The 23637-nt window shown below is 39.2% G+C and overlaps 1 protein-coding gene across 5 annotated transcripts; it reads right to left on the reverse strand.

Annotated features, from left to right (window-relative positions):
• Positions 1-107: 107 nt before the first annotated feature.
• On the reverse strand, positions 108-22797 carry LOC108108297 (translational regulator orb2). Of its 5 annotated transcripts, none has more exons than XM_017216303.2 (12): positions 22407-22797; positions 18156-18258; positions 17276-17685; positions 16471-16532; positions 3040-4557; positions 2769-2976; positions 2433-2714; positions 2172-2369; positions 2003-2083; positions 1728-1916; positions 1284-1669; positions 108-1223 (listed from the first exon to the last, which is right to left on the reverse strand). In XM_017216303.2, exons 2-12 carry the CDS (start codon positions 18178-18180, stop codon positions 797-799), a joined length of 3786 nt encoding a protein of 1261 aa, XP_017071792.1. In that variant the 5' UTR covers positions 18181-18258; positions 22407-22797; the 3' UTR covers positions 108-796. The 5 variants fall into 5 exon arrangements, with proteins under 5 accessions (XP_017071792.1, XP_017071791.1, XP_017071793.1 ...); XM_017216302.2 differs by lacking the exon at positions 22407-22797 and adding an exon at positions 21517-22365; XM_017216304.2 differs by lacking the exons at positions 2003-2083; positions 22407-22797 and adding an exon at positions 21517-22366.
• Positions 22798-23637: the final 840 nt, after the last annotated feature.

Consider the following 23637-nt stretch of genomic DNA (forward strand, 5'->3'; position numbering starts at 1 on the left):
TTTATATATATACGTGTAGCTAAAATGATTTACTTAGTTGTGTAGCCTGGAAAACAACCGTGTAAATGATATTTGTTAGTTTTTGTATAAATTGGAACCCAAGGGAATAGTTTAGTTTGTTGTTCTTATTTGGCAAAATATACGGATCCATTTCCGTTCTTTCACATTTTAGTAGCTTATATAGTTGAAACACTTTAAGTACATAAGTTCTATGGTTGACAATCGATAAGATGACCATATTATATATATATCGCAAATAAAATTCGATTTTCTTATTTTAAAATTCACACGCATCCTAAGACTAAGCTACTGGGAATATATAAATATATATAGTAGATGTGTATATATTGTAGTTGTTCGTAGAGAATAGTGGATAAGTTGTAGAGCTATATGCCTGCATTATGCTATTGGAATACTTGTCGTGATGACCTCACAGAGCGGCTGTTGCAGCATATTCAATATGCTATATATCCTTCTTGATTTCCTTGATATTTATAAGTGTAAATTATTGTAGCTAAGATTGGGGATTGTTCTGGAGTGTGAACAGAATGTGATGAAAATAAGCGTTTTATAACTTGTCATTTGGAATCTGTAGTTCCCTTCACTCATATCGCTAAGTATTTGAAATCGGAACTGGAGATCGCAGATCTAAGCTAAGCTTGAAGTTTATCTCAAAAAAACTATAAATAACGTAAAAATCTCGCTCACACTTTGTGTTAAATTCATCGGATATAAATTGTATCTTTTTTTTTCTTTCCTTCTTCCCTGCCTATTATATTCCACTTAATTTTGGTATTTAGTTGGCTGCGTTCGCTGGCTCCTCATCGAAATTGGGATTGCTCAGGAATGGTATGGAGAAGTCTACCATATTCGGATAGACCAGAAACTTGTTAACAGCCTCGCACAGTTTGCTCTCGATGACATTGGTCACGATCGACCAATCGACGGATTTGTCGCCCACTTGGGGCTTGGTGGATATCCAAAGGCGTGGCGGTCCGCGGAAGCTAACCCACACCCGATCGGATGGTGGCGGTGGCACATTTAGTGTTCCACGTGCCACCAAACCCTTGAGATCTACGCGTAAAGTGATATTCGCGTTCATATTCTCCATTGCTCGCTGCACGTACGGCAGCTCGGTGGCATATTGAAATAGATTGGAGGCGGCTATCCGATCGACAATCTTAAAGATGCGACGCGCATTGCCGGGTGAGTTCTGGAAGAATCTGGGGGAGGTATAAGAAGTATTAATATTTCATTAATAATAAATATTTTTGATTACTAACTCAGTTCCAGCCGGATTCTCTTGGGCATTTCCCGGCGGTGGGCTCTCGGATTCAGTGGACGAACCACCCGAGCTCTCAGCATCGCTATCGTAGATGACGTTTTCTGAATTTGCATCCGAATGGCTCCGCAAATCAGGCGCTTGCTCAGCCGCCAACGAGGTTGTGGGCACACTTTCGGTGGCCATTGGCGACTTTGTCTTGCTGCGTATGCGCAGCAGATTCAGCTTGGTGGTCACTGTTATGTGAGCCAATCCCTCATAGGTCACATCCGCATCTACCCAAACGCCGCGCTCATCCAGCATCGGCTGAGAGACGCGGTGACACAGTAATGGGGATTGACCCAAGTATATGTTTGTAATGACAACCTCCTCCATGAAGCTGGGTAGCTGTAAGAAAAGGGGGATTAGACTAGAATAGATATGGTATATGACGATTAGGACTCACCTTAATAGAGTTTAGTTTCTTTTGTAAAACCTCTTTGATCTTCTCGTGCAGCATGGAATCATGTAGCCAGCTATAGAGACAGCGTCCCAACAGCACATTAGCCCACACAATACTGCCAGATGGACCCAGAAAAAGGGACTGGTCGATGCCCTTCCATAGCTCATCTTCCTGACGTTTGGCACGACGAGACTAAAAGTTTATTAAATCATTAATATCTTTTCATTTAACTGAGATATCGGAAATAATACGATGATAATAAAATTATAAAAACCTACTTTTCTCTGACGCCGATCAACGGTACGCAATTTTTCGACGGAACTTCGGGTTACGGGAATATTGCTCTGGTTACAAGCCTTCTACCAAAAGCCAATTAAAAATAACAAATAATAATAATATAAATAATAAAAACTAAAAAGCTGCAAAGTAAGCAAACCAATTGCGAACCTGGTAAACAGCCATGAAGCGGACGTAGTCCGGAGAATTCCTGGCCACATTGGCACTCATAATCATGCCATCGAAGGCATCGTCCTTGGGTGTCTCACATAAATCCTCTTCTGTTATATTCTCGAACTGCCCATCGGGCGTTTGCTGATCCGTTTCATCATTGACCTTTCCAGTTGACAATTCATCTTCAGCCTGCCACTGCAAGGGGTGAAAACTGATTTACGGAAAATGTTCTTGGATTTACAAAAGGAGTTTTCTTACCTTTACGACCCCCGGTCCAACCTTGCCCATTCCCGAGACCAAAAGCAAAGCTTGTCTGGCGGCTGCAGCCTGCAGATCGGTGTCATCCACAAAACGAGCCATCGGAACTTGGAGATCTTGTTCGTGAACCAAACCCTTGCTGGCGGCTGTGAAGCGTCGAAACCAGTCCTCCTTTTCCCTATCACATCTCGAGAAGAGCAGCAATCGCACCTCATCGCCATAGGGAACAGTAATATCGTTAAGCTCCTTGTCTGGATTCACCGTGTTCCGTAGTTGCTGTAACTGAAGATGCAGTTTAGAGTTAAGGATTTTTTACCAACTTTGGGAAAGACTCACATCTGCCTGCATAACAGTTCCCGCAAAGTCCATTAATTTCTCCTCCTCTCCCCCGGGTGGTGTTGTTCCTGATGAGGAGGCAGGTTTAGCTTCCTTGGCAGTCGTCTTGATCGTTTGTTCTGATAGGCTTTCCACGGAGGTTTGCTCTTCTGACAGATCCTTTGTGGTCTTAATGATCAGCTGAATGGGATACTTGCGATTGAAGAAACTGAAAGGATATGAAAATCTTATTAGTATCCTGAAAGTGAACTTAATACCACCAAGTACTCACCGCTTATTGGCCAGGCCCAAAGGTAGCAGCTCTATGCGGCAGTTTCTGAGATCATAAGATCGATGATCAGTAAAGAGGATCTTGTGTCGATCGATTGGCGGCTCATTCCACATGCGTCGCTTGGGAATTCTGGCATTCGTGCCAGACATCTTCAAAATGCATCCATCCAATCGGATATAAACGGCCCTCGTAAGACTGAATGAGAACGTATTGGGATCGTAGCTGTTTATTTCATTCATCCAGCCAGAATAAGTCTTGATGGTCTTGTGCTCCTCCACAGCTGGAATCTCGCAAATGGGCATGATCTTGTAATTGGGAATGGCGAAGGCCACTCGCTCTGGGTGCGTGGTCAATAGAAAGTCCTCCAGCAACACCCTCAGATGACCGCCACAGCAGTCCATTACCGTGAAGAACAAGAGGGTGGCGAAGACTCCTCGCAGGAAATCCGGGACCGGAAGAATAATCAGCAAGATCAGAAAGAAGGACAGGAGCACAGGCAAGGCGAATGCTGTGGCACCCTGATGCTTCTCCCGCCACTGGGCAACACTGAGCATGCTCAGGGTGGCAAAGAAGCTGCTCTTGCTCCTTAAATCCAGCGTAGAGCTCTTCGGTTCCTTGCCAATCAATGAGCTGGTGAAAGCCAGTGAACTAGCCCCCGGCACCACAGGAAGCGTTAGAGCGGCTCGTGACTCGGCATCAGCTCTGGCATCAAGATCATCTTCTGCTCCCTTCTCCGTGGGTTCCTTTGCTGAATCAGTTGGTCCTGCAGTTGAAGGAATCATATCCTCGAGTACCTCCACACCCGACTCGATCTCCACATCTTTGCGAGCCAGCAGAATGCCCCGTTTCTTCACCTTGCCACTGACCACTGCAATCTCCGCCTGCTGGCTGGTTGAGGGCTCGCTGCCCGCCTCCACTACATGTCGCCGACGGAGAAATCCTGAGCGCACCGATTTTGGTTGCTCGGTGCTTCCACTTGGACTGACATCCTTTTTGTTCATAGCGGCAGTCGCTTGGTGTTTGGCCTTTACCTTGGATCGAATGTGGGCCAGACCGCGACGCAGACGAGATCGTTCCGCGTGGCCTGTAGCTGCAGCCGCTGCTACGTCGCCGCTGCCCAAACTTACGTTGTCGTGCTGCAGTAGCTCTGCCTCCACGTCCGAATCGGAATTTTGTTTATGCTCCGGGTCTAGGGGTAGCTCCTCGCTTATGGAAGTGTTTACAGTTATGCACTCGGTATCGGAATCGGGATCGTTGCTCCAACCGGTCGAAGGTGGATCGGCCACTATAATGGGTATGGCCGCCGTTGGGGGCAGCTTCGAGGATTTGATCTCCTCGATGGTTTGTGTCACCTTGCCCTTGATCAGACGCCAGGTGCCACCGCCACTAGAGCTGTCGCCAGCGGGGCCAGCCCCTGCCAAGGAGCCGCCACCACCACTTCCTGCGCTGGCAGCCGATAGTGCGGATATTAGACTTGGACCGCTAGAGGTGGGCGATACACCTTCAATGCTGGAAGATCTGAAATTTGGAATTTATTTTGGTTAGTTTATTGTGATTTGAGTAAGATTCCATTATTTTTTATGTCAATTTTGATCAACTGAATAGAGCAGCTAGGCAAGTATAACAGTTAGCCCAAAAGTATGCTATGGATTTGTACTATTAAAGATGTTCCCTGTACCCTTACCCAAATCTTAAATAGAAAAATGAAAAACCTTTTGCTTTGTATTATTCCAGAAAAAGTATTTTTATTTATTTGAATGAAGATATATGTTTTTTGTTTGCCATTTATGTTTTATTTACTTGTTCCATAACCTGCATTTTCGCCTCATTAACTGAGAGTGTGTGTGTGTGTGTGTGTTTGTGGGGGTGTTGTTTGTGTTTTTTTTTTCCAATTTTCCGATTTTCGTTTTGAGTGTTTAATGCTTCTTTGGGGGGAGGGGGGGCGCTTTAGAAAACGACTTTGGTTTTGAATATATTTTGTGTTTAATATATAATCCTATATGTATAGTTCCCTCAATACGGGATTACATATTCGTATTAATTTATTTCATATTTGACTTGCTGGAATTGGGGTTTGTTTGGTTTTCGTTTATTTCGTTATCCTTGTTCGGTTTCCTTTGAAATATTGCTGATATCTTGGTTTGCTATTACAGTTTCAATTCTTTGAGAGATTTTCATTACTTTTGGGAGAACTCTTTTGCGTATGTTTTCTAATATATATTTTAGTTTTGACTTTTATTTCTATTTACTTTACTTTCTTCTTTTTAGTACATACGAATCTATGGTCTGTCTTTAGTTTTGGTTTTTCGGTAACATTTTTTTTTTTTTTTTTTCAAACAATTGGTTTTTCTGGTAATTTATAATTGAAAACGCTTCAACGTCTGGAGCAAAAACACGCATGGAAATCGAAACTGTTTACAATTATTACGCTTAATCAGTGTTTAACCCTTCAGATTGATTTTTTCGGGCTTTAGAAAACTACAAATATTTTTTATTGATTTTTTTTTTTTTTTGGTTTTCTTTTTTCGTTTCCAACTTGAATTTTGTAAAAATTAAAAAATTACGTTTATTGAAAATGACTATAAAATATGGAATATTTCGCTAGTTTCTTGTTTTTTTTTTGTTTTTCATACGCTTCATACAGATTACGTGTCATATATATATATTTATTTGATTCACTATATAGTTTCCATATCTGCCAACTGGTTTTTCGGTTTACTATTTATATTTTATTATTCAGTTTTCAGTTATATTTTCACTTGTATAATGCTAAAAAATTATATGCCTTTGCTTTTTTTTTTTTTGGTTTTTTTTCTGAATATTTTGCTAAAAGGAATACATTAGTAAGGGCGCTCAATTTCAGTTTATTCAAAGTACTAAACATTATATATACATATATATATATATATAATATATATATATAGACGTAAGTATATGTATAATAGAGGCGTATATGTCACTCTGCATTCAGCGCACCAACGACCAAAGACAAATTAAAATGGAAGTGCGGGTGCCTAACACTCGCTTTACAGGCTACAATTTTTCAGTATCAATTTGATGTTTTATATAAAATTCATTAATTATGTTTAAAAGGTACCGAATTTTCTTTAATAACCTTGTCATTATGTTCTTCTTTTTTCACGGCGATCTAAGCATCGATCCAATTAGCGTAAAATTGAAATTGTTTTCACATCGTTTTTTGTTTTTTGGAGCTCAAGGAGTTTTGGGTTGCGGCTAAAAAATTTTCTATTTAAAACGCAGTTTGGTTTACTTTCTTTCGCTAGCTACAAAACCATACACTGTACAAAAATTGTGCTATGAAAATACTCAAAAAATAAACAAATTTCTTTCTCTCTCTCTCTTTAACTGCCTCAACACACTATCAACCCGAAACGAAGAGTATTTTCAACATTAGTTGCCAATTTTGACTTGAGAAGAGTTTTCACTAGCAAAATCAAAATGCGACTTTAACTTGCATAATGCACTACGCAGGGTTCGACTTAGTTAAGTTTTAATTCTCTATTTTGTTGTTAGTTTTTATTATTAGCAATTATTTGAAGCATTTATCTGGGGGCTTTTGTCAAAAATATTCACTTATTTAAGTTTGAATTTTATTGAATTGTACTACGTGTAAATTTCATATAATTATGCAATTGTTTTTATCATTTTTATGTTTAAGTTTTTCTTTTGTTTTGTTTTGTTGGTATAAAAAACACATATTGACCAATTTGCTGTTTAGATTTTCAGTTAACATATTTAAGTATGTAATAAGTTCGAATTTCAATACTTTCCTTTTCAGAGTCTTTCTTATCGTTTAAGTATTTAATTTAATATGTACTAACAGTTGTTTGTGTTTCGTATTAATTATGTTTATATTTCTGTGGTTTCAGCTAAGTTAAAAGTTTTATTTATTTACAATGTTATAAAAAAGTACATACAAGATATATATATAAAAATAAATAAAACACAATTTACGTTATGTCCGTTTATTAATTTCAAAAAACGTTTTTTTTTTCCTTGTTTTTTAGTTTTTTTTTTTTTTTTTTGTATAAAGTGTATATATCAAATATTGTTTTTTGTTTTGTCATATTTTATTAAAAATATGTATATGTATAAAAAGAATAAACAAAGTATAAAAATGTCTCAACGGAGTTGGTTTTGTTTTTAAAAACTACCAGGAAACTACTAGCAACTACAAAAGATACAAAAATATATTTAAGAATTAGGCATACAAATTGTCATTGTCATAATCGGATATATAACAACAGGATCCATATATCAAAATCAACATAAACATTTATCTATAACAAGATTCTCTATAAAACTAAAATTGTCAATCCGACTTCTAACCGTTCAATCGTAATTCAAGCTCAGAAGTTGGATAAATTGAAATGTCTTTGCTTGTTTTTGCTTTTCTTTTTCTTTTTTTTTTGGAATACTTGGGGGGAACAGAAATTAAAACATAATATTAACAAAATGGATTGCTTATTGGTATAAATATTATATTATATAGCACGCTACACAAGATTCCAGATTCCTACGCCGTTTAGCAGCAAAAACATTGAGCGGTTTGCCGTTAAGAGTTTTCTCATCTCTAACAACATTTTATTTTTATATTTTTGGTATAGTAAAATATTTTTGTTTGATAAGTTACTTCTTTTATAGCACATTAAAAGTTGTTTGTTTTTTTGTTTTTTTTTGTTTTAACATTTTCATCGAGTTTTTGTTAAACAGGTAAAGTATAAAGTATATGTTATATAAAAGTATAAAAATCTATAAAATATTAAATTTGACTACATTTAAAAAACACCATCATTACGTACAGTTATCGTTATCGATAGCCATTAACCGATTAAGCCGTTAACCGATTACCGTTTCCGTTTCGTGTTTGCTTTTGTAACAGATTTTGCCTTTTTAAAGACTAGCATTTAATTACTTTGAAAGTTTTAGAACAACGCGTTTTTTGCTTAAATATTTTGCACAAATTGTTTATTAACACTACATAGAGCAGGCTGCTGTATTTGATATAATATTTAATTGGGCTTGTTTTCGTTTTGTGTGTAGATTCTTTTTTTCTTTCGCTTTTAATACACGTTATTTTCGATAAGTATTTCGAAATCAAAAAGTTTTTTTTTTTTTAACTTAAAACAAACGAACGCACTTCGAGTCGACTAATTAATTGGTTTTGCTGTTTTAAAAAATATATATATATATGCAGTATATATATGATACATATTCATTAGTTCATCGTAATATAAAAATTCTAGAAAAATTGCTATAAACTTGTTGGTTTTTTTTTTTCCTTTTGAAAGTGCCACGCGATCAACTTGAGTTACAACTTTGCATGACTTGAATTTCGTTTTGTTTTTTTTTCTTTTTTCTTGGTTGTCTTGTAAAGAAAGCGCGAGCAAAAATTTGCTAATAGATTTGACTATCATTTAATAATATATATATATAATGTATATATCATAGAAGTCCAAAGTGACTTGGCCTTTGGTTTATCAATTTGAATTAGATCTTTAGTACTTTTGTTGGTAGTATAGAAAAAATATCGTATTGTTGTTGCATGCACCGTAGCAAATGTTGTCTCGTTCCTTAACTCGTCGTATAATTTACAAAATAATTTTGCTCGTTTTACATTTTGATAATTTTCCATAGGTATTGACCTAAGTCTAGATATTCCATTTGATTTCTATTTAATTCTTAGGATTCTGGGGAAGATAACCAAACGCGAACTTCAAGCCCCGCATGCTCGCATGTCATGCCAATTAGTTGAAAGTTTTTTCGGGAGGGGGTGGTGGTGGAGAAAGGGGTAGGTAGGAATCATTGGTAATATTTGACTACTTTTTGGTTATACGATTGCAGTTATCTTGTATACGTTATGTTTGTACAGATACATATCTTTCTTTAAGTTGTTTATATATTTTTGGTATTTAGTAATACGCTTGAATCGTTTACGAAATAGTATTGCACATAAGTTGTATATATTTAAGTTTCCTTTAGATGTTTTTTTTAGCATGTCTATTTATGTTCGCCTTTTTGGTTTTATCATCATTTCCGTTTTCAGTTATTTTTTTTTTGGACTAAACTAATTTCTGAATAATCATAAGAGTAATAAAAAAAAGTTTATACAAAAAGTTTCTATATAAAAAGTTGTCTAATACAAGTATTCATAGTGTTAATATATATATATATATGTATGTCGAATATAAAAATTGTTTTTTTTTTACATTACAGTATATATATTCTTATATATCTTGGGGAGATATGCCCTCTGTCCCTTAGTTAGCAACAAGCCATAAATTAAATAACAAAAAACAATTGGTAAATAACTAAGGCAAAACACTTTTCCAGTGAAAAATCATAATCATAAATCATAATACTGAACACAAGCAATTTGACTGTTTCTCTGGTTTTTTGGTTATTATTACACATTTTTTTTTTTTATTATTTTATGCGAAGCCAAATGGCAACAAATGCAAACAATCTTTCAGTGTAAACGTGTTATGGTTGTGTGATGTGTACGTACGTGTGTGTTTGTGTTTGTGTGTATGTGTGAGTGTGACTGTGTGCGACAGAAAGTAGACTAGATTAAAATTAGAAATGAGCTGTCGTAATAAGGAAAGAAAATACCTTTCGCAGAGTGTAGGGGTTTCTTTTTAGCTAATTAATCAGTGTATCATCGATATATCGCTTTAACTAATCAATCGGTGTAAAGTGTAATCGATCTATCGCTTTAACTAGTTTCTCCAATTGTTAGCATTACACAAACCGAGGCATGTGAAAATCGTAGGGAAAGCCACCTCTTGGCAGGATTAAAAATGTTTGGTAAGTTTATCGAATGTGTTTCAGTATGTTATATAAGCTTTATACGATTTTCACATACCATAAGTAATAATAGGTATTAAGTTAAGCAAGAATTATCATCGTGTTGCCGAATCGCGTATATTAAACCTACAGAATATATACGATTCCTTTATGAAAACTTGTTCAAAGGCCAATATGATATCGATCAAAAGAAGGAAAAACAAAATGGGTAAAGGGATTAGCAATGACCGTGTTATGAGCCACATTAAGTATTGTATATAGATATGATATGATTAAGGGATCTCTCCTAACTGAGACGACACCATAAAAATGTCTGACATTTCGCATATTGTCTTTTTGAAAGTCTTTTATAAGAATTTTTATAAATTGATCTAATTTGGTAAAGTGAGGGATAGGGATTAATACAAAAACCGCGATGTATTTTTTTTTTTTTTTTTTTTTTTTTGATTTTGTCACAATTTAGGAACTTAAGGACAGCCCCTGCCCACTCGAGCAAAAAGCTTTTCGAGAGAGGGTTAGCAGCTCACTAATAATTTTAGGACTAGCCTCGATTGGCATACAAGATGGCTACTAAGTTAGCTAGTTAACAAAAACTAAATCGTTATCATTAAAGGGGGAACTATTTTTATAAGCCTTTGCGAGGATTTTGGCTGACTACGACGAGGTTTGACTAAGCCTCTCTTTTCTTTTTGTTTTGTTTTTTTTTTTTTTTTTTTTTGGTGGTCTTTGTGAGATTAAATGGCATCTTTGGGGGTTCCCCCTTAATGAACAAACCAAAAAATAAAACTTGTTATAAAAATAAAGTACAAAAAATACTGTGCAGGCATCGAACGCAAAGAACAAAACTAAAATTTCGATCAATATCAAAACTAAACTGATTGCCGAATAAATAAGGACTAAAACTATGTTGCTTTCTGAGGGCTTTCGTTACTCGAATCTCGCCTCTAGATTTTTAGACTCTGGCGGCTGTTTAAGGGACACCTTTAATCAGCCCCCCGCTGTACTGCACCTGGCCTTATTTCTTGGGGATTTTAGGGGATTTCCCCTGGGCAATTGTCTTTTGCTTGTGAGTGTGTATCCGCGTAGTGTGTGTGTTTTGGTTTGTGGGTTGTCACTAATGATAATTTACTAGATTTTCCGCTACTCCGCCTGCGGCTTCGTCTGCGTCTGCGGTTACGGCTCCTACTTCTCCTCCTTCGCCTCCTGATCCTGATGCTTCTGTAATGATTTTGGGCACTGCCAGCGCTGCGTTCAACAACCGATGTCGTTGCTCCCTCTGTTGGCGTCTCTCGTCATGCAGCGCGGCCTACCAGCGCCGCCGTTAACACCAGCGAAAAGGCACCGCACGCGGCCGGTCGGCACCCTCCTTGACGAGTGGCTTATGATATTCGCGTCCTGGCCTCGAATGAATCACTGCCCAGCAATGTTCACAATAGTACTGCAGACAGGTGACATTGGCGCAGAAGAAGGGTGCAAATTTACCACCGCAACGTTGACCCTCACATTCATCGCACATCTGATCGTCCAATACATATGGCTTGACCTCCACTCGCTTGTCTATATCGCCATGTTGTAGCTGCACAAATCTGGCCGAGATAGCGGCGATGTAGCTCTGCTGATTCGAAAAGGCCACACGTCCAGCACCCTTGGGATATTTCAGCTCCGGATCGGTATCAATTCCAGCATAGCATACACCACCATACAATCTATCCATGATCATGGCCAGCTCAAAGGCCTTCAGAGGACGTGGCACTCCGCCGACGAACACTGTCTTACGCGGATCCAGAGACATTGTGGCATCCAATACATAATCCGCATCGGCCAAACGCCATGGACGTATCTGCACTGCCTTATCCTTGATCGTTGGCGAAGAGACACACAGATACAGTTTATCCTCATCCGTGATGCACGAATCAATCAGCTGCTGGACACTGCTCTCATCCTGGAACAGCAGGAAGGCATAGCCCTTGGGCGGGAAATACGATTTGGATTCGGCCTTGTGAGGCCAATCGACGACTAGTGGCCCAAAGCGCCGGAACGACGTTGTGATCTCATCCTCATCGATGTCCGGTGGCAGTCCGCCAACAAATACCTTCCGGGAGAAGCGGGCCGTACCATCGCCATTTCCACCATTTCCACCCTGGATGGGTGAGTGTGGCGAGTGCGGAGAGAGACGGGATGGTGAGCCCATCTTGAGGGCATTCAGGTAGGCGGTTGGATCATTTCCACTGGCTGCTATGGCCATGGCATCAGCCTCGCTGAGGTGCTTTGGACCGCCCATAACACGCATCCTGTCCTGCATTAGTGCCATGGCATTGCCACCGTCGCCGTTACCACCATTTCCACCGCCCAACGACATGCCGCGCATGTAGTCGCTCAGCGAGTTATCAATGCCTCCATGGTGCATCTGCCCGTTGGACGTCATCATGTTCCCATAGCTGTTACCCAAATAGGGTGCATCTCCGCCGCCACTGGCTCCTGCCGAGATCATGCCACTGGATCCGCCACCACCACCGTTTCCAATTGACAGGGTCGGTATGTTCATGTGTCCACTGCCCAAGCCATCCATATGGGGATTGCCATAAAGAGTTGTTGGGGAATTTCCCTTGATGGGGAAGGATATGCTGCGACGGTACTTGGGCGATACACCCGACATCTGAGGAGGAATAGGCGAGATGCCGCCGCTGCTGCAACCTGCCTGCGAGCCGTTATACGGCGATCCTCCTCCGCCCGGCGACGAGGGGCTATGTGATCCACCGCCTTCACGTAGCTGCTGCTGGTGATGATGATGGTGCAGGGCACTCAGATTCGGTGAAAGCTGCTGCTGATGCTGCTGTAGCTGTTGATGTTGCTGGTGCTGCTGGTGTTGCTGCTGAAGCTGCTGCTGCTGCTGCTGCTGCTGCTGTTGCTGGTGGAGCTGGGGCGGCTTGTTGAGATTGAGATTCGGCAGGCCGCCGCAACTGCAGGAAGAAGGGACAACAAGATGAAGAGGCTTTTACAACATTGGCAATTTTTAGTGGATGATTTTTGGATTTTGGGTTGATATACTTGTGATATTCTGATTGATTCAGGTCTGTATATACTTTTTGCATTATGAAAAAAGGAGCAATTTGTTCAAGGATTTGCTTCGGATTCGGTTTAAGTCTAGATGTTACATAATGCAATTAGTTATGTGTACGCTCTTTTTGTTTTCTTAACCCATTGCCGCCCGGCGCTCCAAGAAAATTAAAAGTATATTTTCAAAAAACAAAAACATTGAAAAACTAATAAAAGAGTATTTACGGGATATTTAAATTGAATCGTTAAAACTTACAAAAAATTAACTAACTTGTTGTGCATTATCACGAACACTCACATTCACACACAAGAATTTTGAGATAACGTTTTGACGAAATGTGAACTTGAAATGATTTTTGCTTTCGTGTCCCGGCGACAGCAGTTCTACATTTTATCAATAGCCTACTTCGATAGCTTTGACTATATCTTTGGCATAACTACTATATACATATATTCGATTTGAGTACTTGAATTTGAAAACCTAAACCATTCGAACTATCTAAATCTTTTGGGAAACCAAAATCAAATCCTAAATTGCTCCTTTTTAATTTGACTTTATGCTCGACGTGGCTTTGGTATTATTGGTTATATATATATTCATTATATATCCCGATATTTGTTGTTGTTGTTGGCGGTTTTGGTGTAGGATTGCTGTTGCTGTGGTAAAATGGTGTGGGTGGCATTTGGTGGTGGTAGTGGCGGTGGTGGTGGTGGTGGTGTTGGTGGTTGTGGAGCGAGTTGTTTTTGTTTTTTTTTGTGGTTTTTGTAGTGGCTTTTGGTTTGGTTCTTTGGTAATATGGCGACACATCCAATCAAAATGAAAATTTTCAAGTTACGCTGGCGCTTTGTGGTTTATTTTTGTTTTTGGCGAAGGTTTATATAGCTTTATATATAATATATATATATATTGGAAGAGGCGCAGTTATTTAGGCACAGCAGTTGAGTATATTTTTGGATTAGTTAGTTCGGTTTTAGCACTGTGCCCCCGCGAACGATCGAGAGCTGTTTGTTTCTTTTTTTTTTAACATTTATCCTTTTATTTTGATGACTTTACGATACGAGACAGGGAAAATCCAACACTTTCTTATATAGCACAACATTATTTCGGGGCAGTACACAAAAAATTTGCCCCAAAAATAACAAACGAAAACCGAAAAGAAAGGGATATATTTCTCTCTAGGCCAAAAAACAAGGAGAAAAATCAACCAAAAAGAGAGTATTCGCGCGGCACAGTGGGCAGCAAGGGGTTAATACGAGTACAAGTACACATGTATGCTAATAGAAAACTAAACTAGTTCAAATGTGTATCAATTCGTTACGTTTAATGTTTGTTGTTGTTGCTGCTGCTGCTGCTGCTGTTGGCCAATATTTGTATATGTGTAAGTGTTGTTGCTGCTTTTTGACACGTTCAAGCTAATTGATTGGACCGAATGCAGTGCTTGCCCAACTGTAAGGCCACCGAGACATGAAATTGCATGGAAATTTTTAATTTAAAATGTCGCCGACGAGACACAACTTGCATTGCCCAAGGGGTGTGGTGGAGGTGGATAAATTGTCTTGAGGGGTTGGGCAAATGCATGTGTAATGGGTGGTTTAAAGTGGCATCCACAGCCATACAGTCGATGTTGCTGCTGTGGCTTAATGTTGCTGTTATGACTTGATGTTGCTGCTGTTGCAGAGTTGATGATGCTGCTGCTGCTGCTGCTGCTTGCTGCTGCTGATGATGATGATGAAATGTATGTATAACAAACATGTAGAAACGTGTACAAGTGTAAATAGATAAAAAACAGCAACAACATGATGGAATGGTGGGTGGTTAGGTGGGTTGGTGGTTAACTGGATGGTGGTAGTCTGATAAGGGCACGCGTAACAAGAGCAACGGAAAGGCAAAGGCAACAACGACAACGTGAACGACAACTACCCAGTAACCAGCAGCAACATCATCATCGACACAAGAGGCACAGCGATAACGACACCAAGCAGTGTTGAAAAATGCAATTATAAAATGCAATTAGCCCTCGGAAACTTAATTAAAAAGGCAACGGAAATGAATACAGAGTGCTGCGAAAACGAGGCGACACAAAATAGTTAAGACTGATTGACGGCCAAAATTGAAAATCACACAGCAAAATACTCTTCAATATATATATATAGTGTACTATATGCACATACGATATCAGCTCACGAAAATCAATAAACCGAATCAGGCGCAATGACGTCAAACGGGAGGAGGTGGCAGGCACATAGCTTCTCAGGTAGCAGAAATCCCAGCTAGACTTGCTTTTTAATATTTAAAAACGAGAAACGGAGAAATGGAGGAAAGCCGCAAATGGAAATGGAGAGCAGACAAAAATACAAAACTTGAGCGGAACGTGGTGTACTGCGCTCGGTGACGTTGATGTCCCGTTGACGGAAAACCCACCCCTCTACCATAACCCACAGACCATCCGCCCACTCGGCCAGACGGGGCGGCACTTGAGCTGAAAGTTGCAGACGGGCATAAGGCTAGAAAAAAAAACGTACATATATATATGTTGCATGTTGCAAGGCAGCATAAACAAAGCACCCACCACCGCTGCTGATTCAGATCCTTTAGCTAGTGCACTCCACAGATGCTCCAAACAACAACAACAACAACAGCAGCAACAGCAACTACAGTTGCCGGTGACAAAAGCAACAAAAGTCGTAGACCGTCGGCCGGGCAAGTTTACGGCCATTGGCAGACGGCGGCTGCAGTCGGAGTGCATTAAAAATGCACAAGTGGCGCAGGATATACGTATGCAAAACAAAATCAAAGTCACAAAACTGCAGCCAAGTAATTTCTTGTAGGGTCAACGGTCAACGAACGCGGGGCCAAAAAAAAAGTGGTCGAACTTTTAGTTACCAAGGGGAATAGGCCTGCACTTATTAATTTTTTAAGAATTTTTCAATTATCTGAAACTAAATAAGGTATAAGTACAATTGTTCTCTCAAACATATCACCAATCTTAACCCAAAGCTCTTTCGTCATGGAAATTTAACCAAAATGAGTCCCTTGATAAACGTTATGTGGAGAAAAATTTGTCAAGCTCTTGAAATTGCAAACTCTGGAGAGTTCAACGAAATCTCAAAACAAAATTCGTTTCATAAAACGTTCAAAATAAGAAACTGGCAACAAAAACTGAGAATCTTATCGAGGGGTAAGAAATGTGAAGACCCCAAGGGGCTTCCTCGCGTGGGGGTTTCCCCTGGGAGCAATTCAAGCTCGGCTTTCAAGGCGAACATTAAGCTCAGTGAGTCACTATAAAAATGGGTTGAATGCATGCATTTCCGATGGGTTGTGTGGGTTTAACTATTCATATATATATATATCGTATGTGGGGTATATGTTTTAGCTGGCATGACGCATATGTAGCAACAACAACAACAACAATTATGTTACGGCAGTTTCTTATTCAACCGTTGGACTATGTTAGTGTACATACACACACACACAAAAACACACATCCTTCTCTCCCCCAGGAAAGTGTGTTCAAATTAAGGAGTAATCAAATTTTTGTCACTCACCTTTTTCGATTGAAGAAACCACCGGCCTGCATGAAATTATTCCGCAGAGTTACTTCGTCGTTCTATGATGAAAATCAGCAACCAACCATCATCATCATCATTATAGTCGTCATTGGGGGAGATGAAAAGAAAAGAACATTTTGCAATAGTGAGTAATACTGCCAAATGAATTTTGCAATCGGAAGCGGCACATCTGTTGTAAATTTTGGCAATAGCTCTGTGTGTTTGCGGCAACAGTCGCATACTTATACCGCCACGAGAACCACCGAAATAGCCACAATTTGAATGACAAACACACACGCGACGATCGCTGGCAAGCCAATGAATCCGTATCCAAATCTCAATCCCCCCAATCACGCTGCTAAAAAGTGAAACTACATATACACAGAAATCAAAAGATAAGTGTTCCACTAATTTGGCCAGGCAAAATGTTAATTGGCGACCGACCGACCGACCGACCGACTGCAGCGCGTTCTATACAATTTATGTTTAATTGCGACAAACTTGGACTCGCGACGAATGAAAATGAATCATAATTTATGGCGTACTGTGTTTTTGATATATGATAAGGGACAGTGTGGCGGCGAACGGAACAGAAAGTAAACAAAGAATCGAGTTTACTGCCACAAGCGAATTAGATTAGACACATCAAATTCCAGTTTGGTTTTGGTTTTCCATAGAAATTGGGTTGGCTCTAGGCCCTACTCGTGGAACCTATAAACTAATTTATAATCCTAAAGTTCATTCTTATGAAATTTAACCTAACATTGCCAAAAAAAATAACATTTAAACTAAGAATACTTACGCCGAACAGGGAGCCGGATCCGCCCTGCATCTGAGGTTGAGACGGGCTGCTGGATAGGGAATCACAGGCGCCCACGACTAAGCCAGTATTGAGTCCCAGTCCGTTGTTCTTCATCCCAAGGAGATTCGATGTGGGCGAGGCATCACCTCCGCCACTCGCTCCGCCACTGGGACTGTGCTTGCTGTGATGGAAGGACTGCAGGATGTCGTCCAGGGACTCCTCATTGGCATTAAAACGCACGGCGATCGGTGTGCTGCTGCTTAGACCAGGTGGCGACTTTGGGGCACCGGAGAGTATGGAACCGACAGCATTACCCGAAGATGTGGGCGATGTGGCTGCGGATGCGGACGCGGATGTTGAGCCGGACAAGTTGCTATTGCTGCCGCTTGCACTGCTGGTGGCACTGTTGGCTGTTAGGTAAGGAAAATGCGGATTTAGTTGCGATTAAGAGGTGATCTTGAGAATTTTAAAACTCAAATAAGAGCCAAGTTTAACTCTCTTAGTCATGTTTAACATGTATATACAACTTAAAGCCATTTTAATCTTCTAGAAGGTAGATTAAATTGAAATCGATTTTTAATCAGTCATATTAGCACAAAGTTAAGAGCTTTTATCATCAATCAGTATTTCTTATCAAGCTGACATTGTTATAAATAGATTATTTACCCATCAAGAAGATAATTTGAAGTACCAACTGTTAATATTATGTACTTTTTTAAACAAGTAACTATTTAAATATACTTGACAGTGACAATACAGACATTGATTTATTTATCTCTGTAAAGAAAACTGTGACACAAAGAGATTTCCATTTGAGTAATTCAAATTCCCCAGTGACTTCCAGTTACGCCCACAAGCGTATCCGGGTGTGGACACTTACCCTTTGGTAACTTGAGCGAATCCATGGTGCCCGCACCAATGCTTTCTACCACTGCACTTGGGCGGCTCCGCTGCGCCTCAGTTCCGCTGCTGCCCTAGATGGCCTGTTCGGAAAATTGAAGAATGTGGAGTGTCGCAATGGAAATCCGAGTGTCCAAAAACATCAATCAGCGGCAACCATGAAAAGATAGTGAAAGAGAAAGGCGAAACGTTAGATGATGGGTATATAGCCAGGCCATAGCCAGACGACAGGCGATATGTTGATCATATTTTCGCCTGAACACTTGCTGTTTTCGAAATGTCAACGTCATGCGTTCGTCGTTGGGGGAAACGAGCCCCTTCCTTCCCAACGCCCTCCTTCTCTTAGCAATACCGCACCTCCTATGCTATCGCAGCACTAGACCCGCACGTAATTGCGTTTAAAAATAAATAAATCGTACGGTGAAAAGCGAAAAAGTAGCAGTGGCCGGCCAAAAACAACAACCAAGCAAAAGCAACAGCAGCCGCAGCAATAGCTATTTGACATTAATTTTTATTTTCCTATTTTTAAAACCCTTAATACATTTTTGCCGTTGACCGTTTGGCCGTTTGTCGCCAGCTCATCGGATAATTATTTCTACGAAAAAGTATGTTTTCCCCCGCTGTCATTAGATGTTGAAAGTAAAACGTATGTACATATACCTAAAAACCAGCTTAAAGGAAATTAGGTCAAAGCAGCAATTACAGTAGCTTTAAATAAATGGGTCAAAGTCAGACGGTTTTAGACCTTCAATTTTAAGGTTACCAGGCTTAAATCATATTTAAAAAAACAAATTATAACTATACAAGTTTTCTTTTTAACTTTTAAACATTACAACCTAATAAAGATAACTCCAGTACCCAGGCAATATCCCATCCTTATTCCAGTTTAAGAACACAAATAAGTTCGATTCGAAATGGGGTTTAATGTAAAGCAACTGTCAGCTTGCAAAGAGGGCACTGGTAATTGCGTTTCAATGTGACGGAGTTATTTTTATGACCAACAAATTCACTATCTATACCACGTTCGCCCGATATAAGGCTAACAACGAAAAGGCCACGATAAAATGGGTCATAAAATGTGCAATGCGTGTGTTGTGGGAATGACAACAAAAAAAAGGAAGAGAAACAATGGAAGCCGAACAGCAATCAATCATATTATTGATAAAAGGAAACTTGGCAAGCGACAGCACAGAAATAACAAATAAACAAGTGCTATTCTAAACTTTTGCTTTTCGAATTTTGTGCATGAGTAATACAAATGTGTGTAGATAGATATATGTGCCTGATAATGGGGTAGAGAGTTCTAAATTTGTAGCGCTATTCAAGTGAAAAACCCGCCTGGTGGGGGGATTACAATTGATCGCTTTTCCAATTACAAAAGCCACCCCCATGGGGCAAACGGTTTTCAGAGCCCGCTGTTCCCGATGTCGGTCAAATATGCTACCCATTTTGCATATAACAAATATAGTGTATAATATGCACTGCAAGAAATGGGTTAAAATGATCTAACTCCAAATTCTAATGGTTCATTTTCAGTTAGGTATAGGGGATGTGAATGTCTTGAAGGTTTTCTTGAAAATCACCATTTGGGAAAAACTTCTACTACGATTTTCAGTTACTAGTAAAGGATATATGTACATAGTAGTAATTTTTCTTTAGTGTACTAAATATCCAATTTCTAAAGCTTCTAGTAGTCTGTCCCTGGACACGCACTTCATTTTGGGCTGAGCGACCGGAAAACGTCTATTGTTCGGAAAAAAGGGGGAGGCTATTGGGCAGGGGGGCTCTTAATTAGTTAAATGCAGATAGACAACGAAATCGTTGTGCCAATGAAATGGCTCACTCGGGCATGAAAAACCGACCGCAGGTGCCCCACACTTTTCCAGTTTGAATTTGAACAGCCCCTCGTAGCGAAAACGGAAAATAAAACTGGCATAATCAATACATAATTTTGCCCTACAAACGAGACGAGAGCGACCCCCAAAAAATTGCCGAAGATGAAACGACGACGACGACGCATAGCAATAACAACAACAAAGACAGTAACGCCCCCATGGTCCACACTCACAACACACACACACGCATATACACCAGGAAACACTCACTCACACACAGACGATCACACGCATACTTAAAAAGTAAACAAGTGTAATGTGCCGCCAAAAGCACAGACTGCTTGGCTCAGCCTCAAAAGAGCGATAAAATAGGGATGGGGTATTTTAGGGGTATTTTCGCGAGTTACTGTAAAGGGTACCACGATATTTCTTAAGTTGAATGTTTATTCTGAAAAAATTATCATAAATAATTATCTGATTTTTTTTTTTTTGTTTAATTTTAAATGCCAGACATTTTTGATTGCGTTAGTAAATTATTTTTATAAAAAATGTATTTTAGTACTAATTGTTTACCATTTTCGAGATTATATTATTTAGAAAAACTACTCTACTTCTATGTCCTAATTTACCAAAGCTTGGCTATCCGGAAATTCAAGTCAATATTGAATACAAACCCTCTTTTTAAAAACCTTCTGATGTTTTTCAAACCCTTCTTGATTAGAAAGAAAGACTGGAACTTGTTTTGAATGTATCTGAATATAAAATGAGGCTCCCAATATAAAAAGCCAACTAACATTTGGTGGTAACACTCTAAAATGATTTGAAAAGGCCATTAAAAAACTACCCCTGAGTATCGCCAAGTGTTAATTTAAAAACCAGTTATTATACCTGCCACCCCCGAAAATCCTACGTTTTGTTTACCAAATCAGGAACTGAGAAACTCAGTAACTCAGAAACTCAGTAACTGAGTAAAGTTCAAGAGCTGCTCATCTCTAAGTAAGATGCAATTGTATCTTTATCTGTATCTACGAGTGTGTGGGCAAACAAATTTGGTTGAAAAACTCTTAGCAAATGAAGTTTGTTTTTGTTTGTCATTCTACTACTTCTGTTTTTTTTTTTTTTTTTGTTGTTACTGTCGCCCACCCCCATGGTTTTATGCTTTGTGTGCACTTCTATTATCACGTCTGCAATTAGAGCCAAAGTAACTGGGCCAAGTTGCAGCTTTCAGCCAGCTTTTCTCGCGCTTGCTTCACGGGGTTGGAGATTTTTTAGGGGTTTATTGCGGCGTTTGCTTTGCTCCACCGATTCGTTGCCGTATTTGCCAGTTGCCCCAGTTCCAATTGGTTACGTACACACTGGCACACACTCTGATACACACACACACACAAACATAATATAGACACGCGCTAACGGTAGATAATGCCAGCCCTGGATGAAAACTGGGGCAAATAAGTCAGAATTTTAAATAGGATTTTTGACAGGTGCACTGAAAAGCGGAAAACTAACCTTTTGCTGCGTTTTTCTATTATTTTTGTTTGGTCAAAATGCCGAAAGCGCACGAAGGTGGAAAACACGACGAAAACTTTCAGGTGCAAGTTTTTCACTGCGCCAGTGTGCGTATTACATTTCCGGGGGTGCACACTCACACACACATACGCACAGGCTGTGACGTACGAAAATTCCTTTGCACTCGGTTTTCTCTTACCGAATAACGGTAACTCTTGTAACACAGCACAAATTCACTACTACCACTGAGAACTTGGTTAGGTAAACGATAATAACTATTTACACTAAACGCTTTTTCGTTTGATTTTAAATTCCAATTTGCATTACAAGGGGCCCTCGCGTGTTTTTCTTTTCCTGATTTTTTCCCGAGCTGCGGTCCCTTCCGCTCGTCAGCAACGACTGTGATACTAAAAGTTTTCACTGCTGCCCGCTTTTCCGCGAAGCTGCCGTTCGCCTACTTTTCCCGACGACGCACGACGAAAAATCAATCATTCTCGCTTGTTTTGCTTTCGTGCGGTGTTTCGTGCTGTGCTTTTCACCCCGCCCCCTGCTTTTCAGAGAGCACCTTCTTACCAACCCTCTTACAACAACAGCTGCTTTGGTCGCTGCTGTGGCGACGGCGCAGTGTGGCCATGTAAATTCTCTGTAATCGATATATCGATAGCTTTACATGTCACTCGTATTATCTAAGAAAATAAATAATGCCCTCGAATGCTGTAATGATCAAATTAGGAACTTCAATTAATACAAATTCAGCATGACAAGACATTACATAAAGCAATTAGACCATCTGGCAACGCCACAGCTGTTTTCTTAGAACAATAACAAAAGCTGGCCAAAACCAAAAAGAAAACACACACAAGCGAATTACATAAATCTGCATTACTTACAATAACAAAAACAGCTCCAACGATCCAATTGGATATTTGTTTATCTCCGCGTTCTTTTGGCACCTGCACGCACACACACCCACATGCACGAACACTCAGCGACACACGCGCTGCGAATTTGTTATTGTCTTTTTGTAGTCCTCTTTACAATGCGCTTCGATATTTGGCCGTTTTTCAGTTATATTTACACAAAAATAACGTCCTAAAAAATGCGAACCCACAAAATATACGCGCACACAGTGTTTTCCTTCTTCACTAATATACTTTACAAAAATATATTCATTTTTTTGTTAATTTTTTCGTGTGTGAAATTTTCTACAAATTTTTCTACCGAGAGAACGAAAGCTAACAGACAAGCACACGGACGAGACTCAGAATTTCATCGAATTTCGTCGCCTGCTGCGCGACAGAGCTTATTATATGCTTCGGGTGCCGGTACAGGGATACCCTTTAATAAGGCTGTTAGGTTGAAGGGTATATATTTCTTTGTTCTAAAGTAATTAGCCATCATTTGATCATAAAATGTATTAGAGATATTTTTATTTAATTCGACCTCATAAATAATGAATAACTAATTAATAACTTAATTAATAATTAAGCAAATAATAATAATGTCTGTTCTTTATGTACATAAATACCCTAAAATACCATAAGTCGATAAACCCCAAGCGAAATTATCGATGTAACACAAGCAGCTGATTTACCAGTGCTGAGAAATTTGACGGGGACTAAAGCGGATTTTTTAAATAAATAAAAATATACAAGCTAATTGACTTGAATACTTACTTATTTATTGTTGGGAATACTTCAGTATTTTATTCGCCACTCAATTTAATCAGTATTTTTTAACTCATAGCTGTGTACACTCAGAGCTTGGGCAAATCCCTAGCTCTATTTTGTCCCACAACTTTATTGATCCCCAGACTATACGATACATTTAGAAAAAAAAGAAATGCTTTTAAATTCAACATTTTTAATTCGGTTTGTTTTTATGGTAAATTGTTGTTAATAGTTAAAGCGTATTTTTTTAAACTTTTATATATCACTGTAGTTAAATATTAATCTTATTACAGATAAATTATTATACCTGTCTTAATTTCCAGTTGAAAAGTAATATTTTATATTTAGACAATCTTAAATAAAATAATACATTTATAATAACCCGAACCAATTATCCTTGGTTTTCGGACTTTAAGATCACCTATATACATATTTCGATTGCACTAAAAAA

This window comes from Drosophila eugracilis, unplaced genomic scaffold (assembly GCF_018153835.1).
Source record: "Drosophila eugracilis isolate 14026-0451.02 unplaced genomic scaffold, ASM1815383v1 contig_1825, whole genome shotgun sequence".
NCBI lineage: Eukaryota > Metazoa > Arthropoda > Insecta > Diptera > Drosophilidae > Drosophila > Drosophila eugracilis.

Bases quoted from the DNA above. Each gene is read 5' to 3' on its own strand.
- LOC108108297 (XM_017216303.2), bottom strand. From the start codon at position 18,180: ATGGATTCGCTCAAGTTACCAAAGG. The intron at 17,686-18,155 runs GTAAGTGTCCAC...CTTACCTAACAG, and splicing joins TTCGCTCAAGTTACCAAAGG to CCAACAGTGCCACCAGCAGT. The intron at 1,224-1,283 runs GTTAGTAATCAA...TACCTCCCCCAG, and splicing joins GAGAATCCGGCTGGAACTGA to ATTCTTCCAGAACTCACCCG.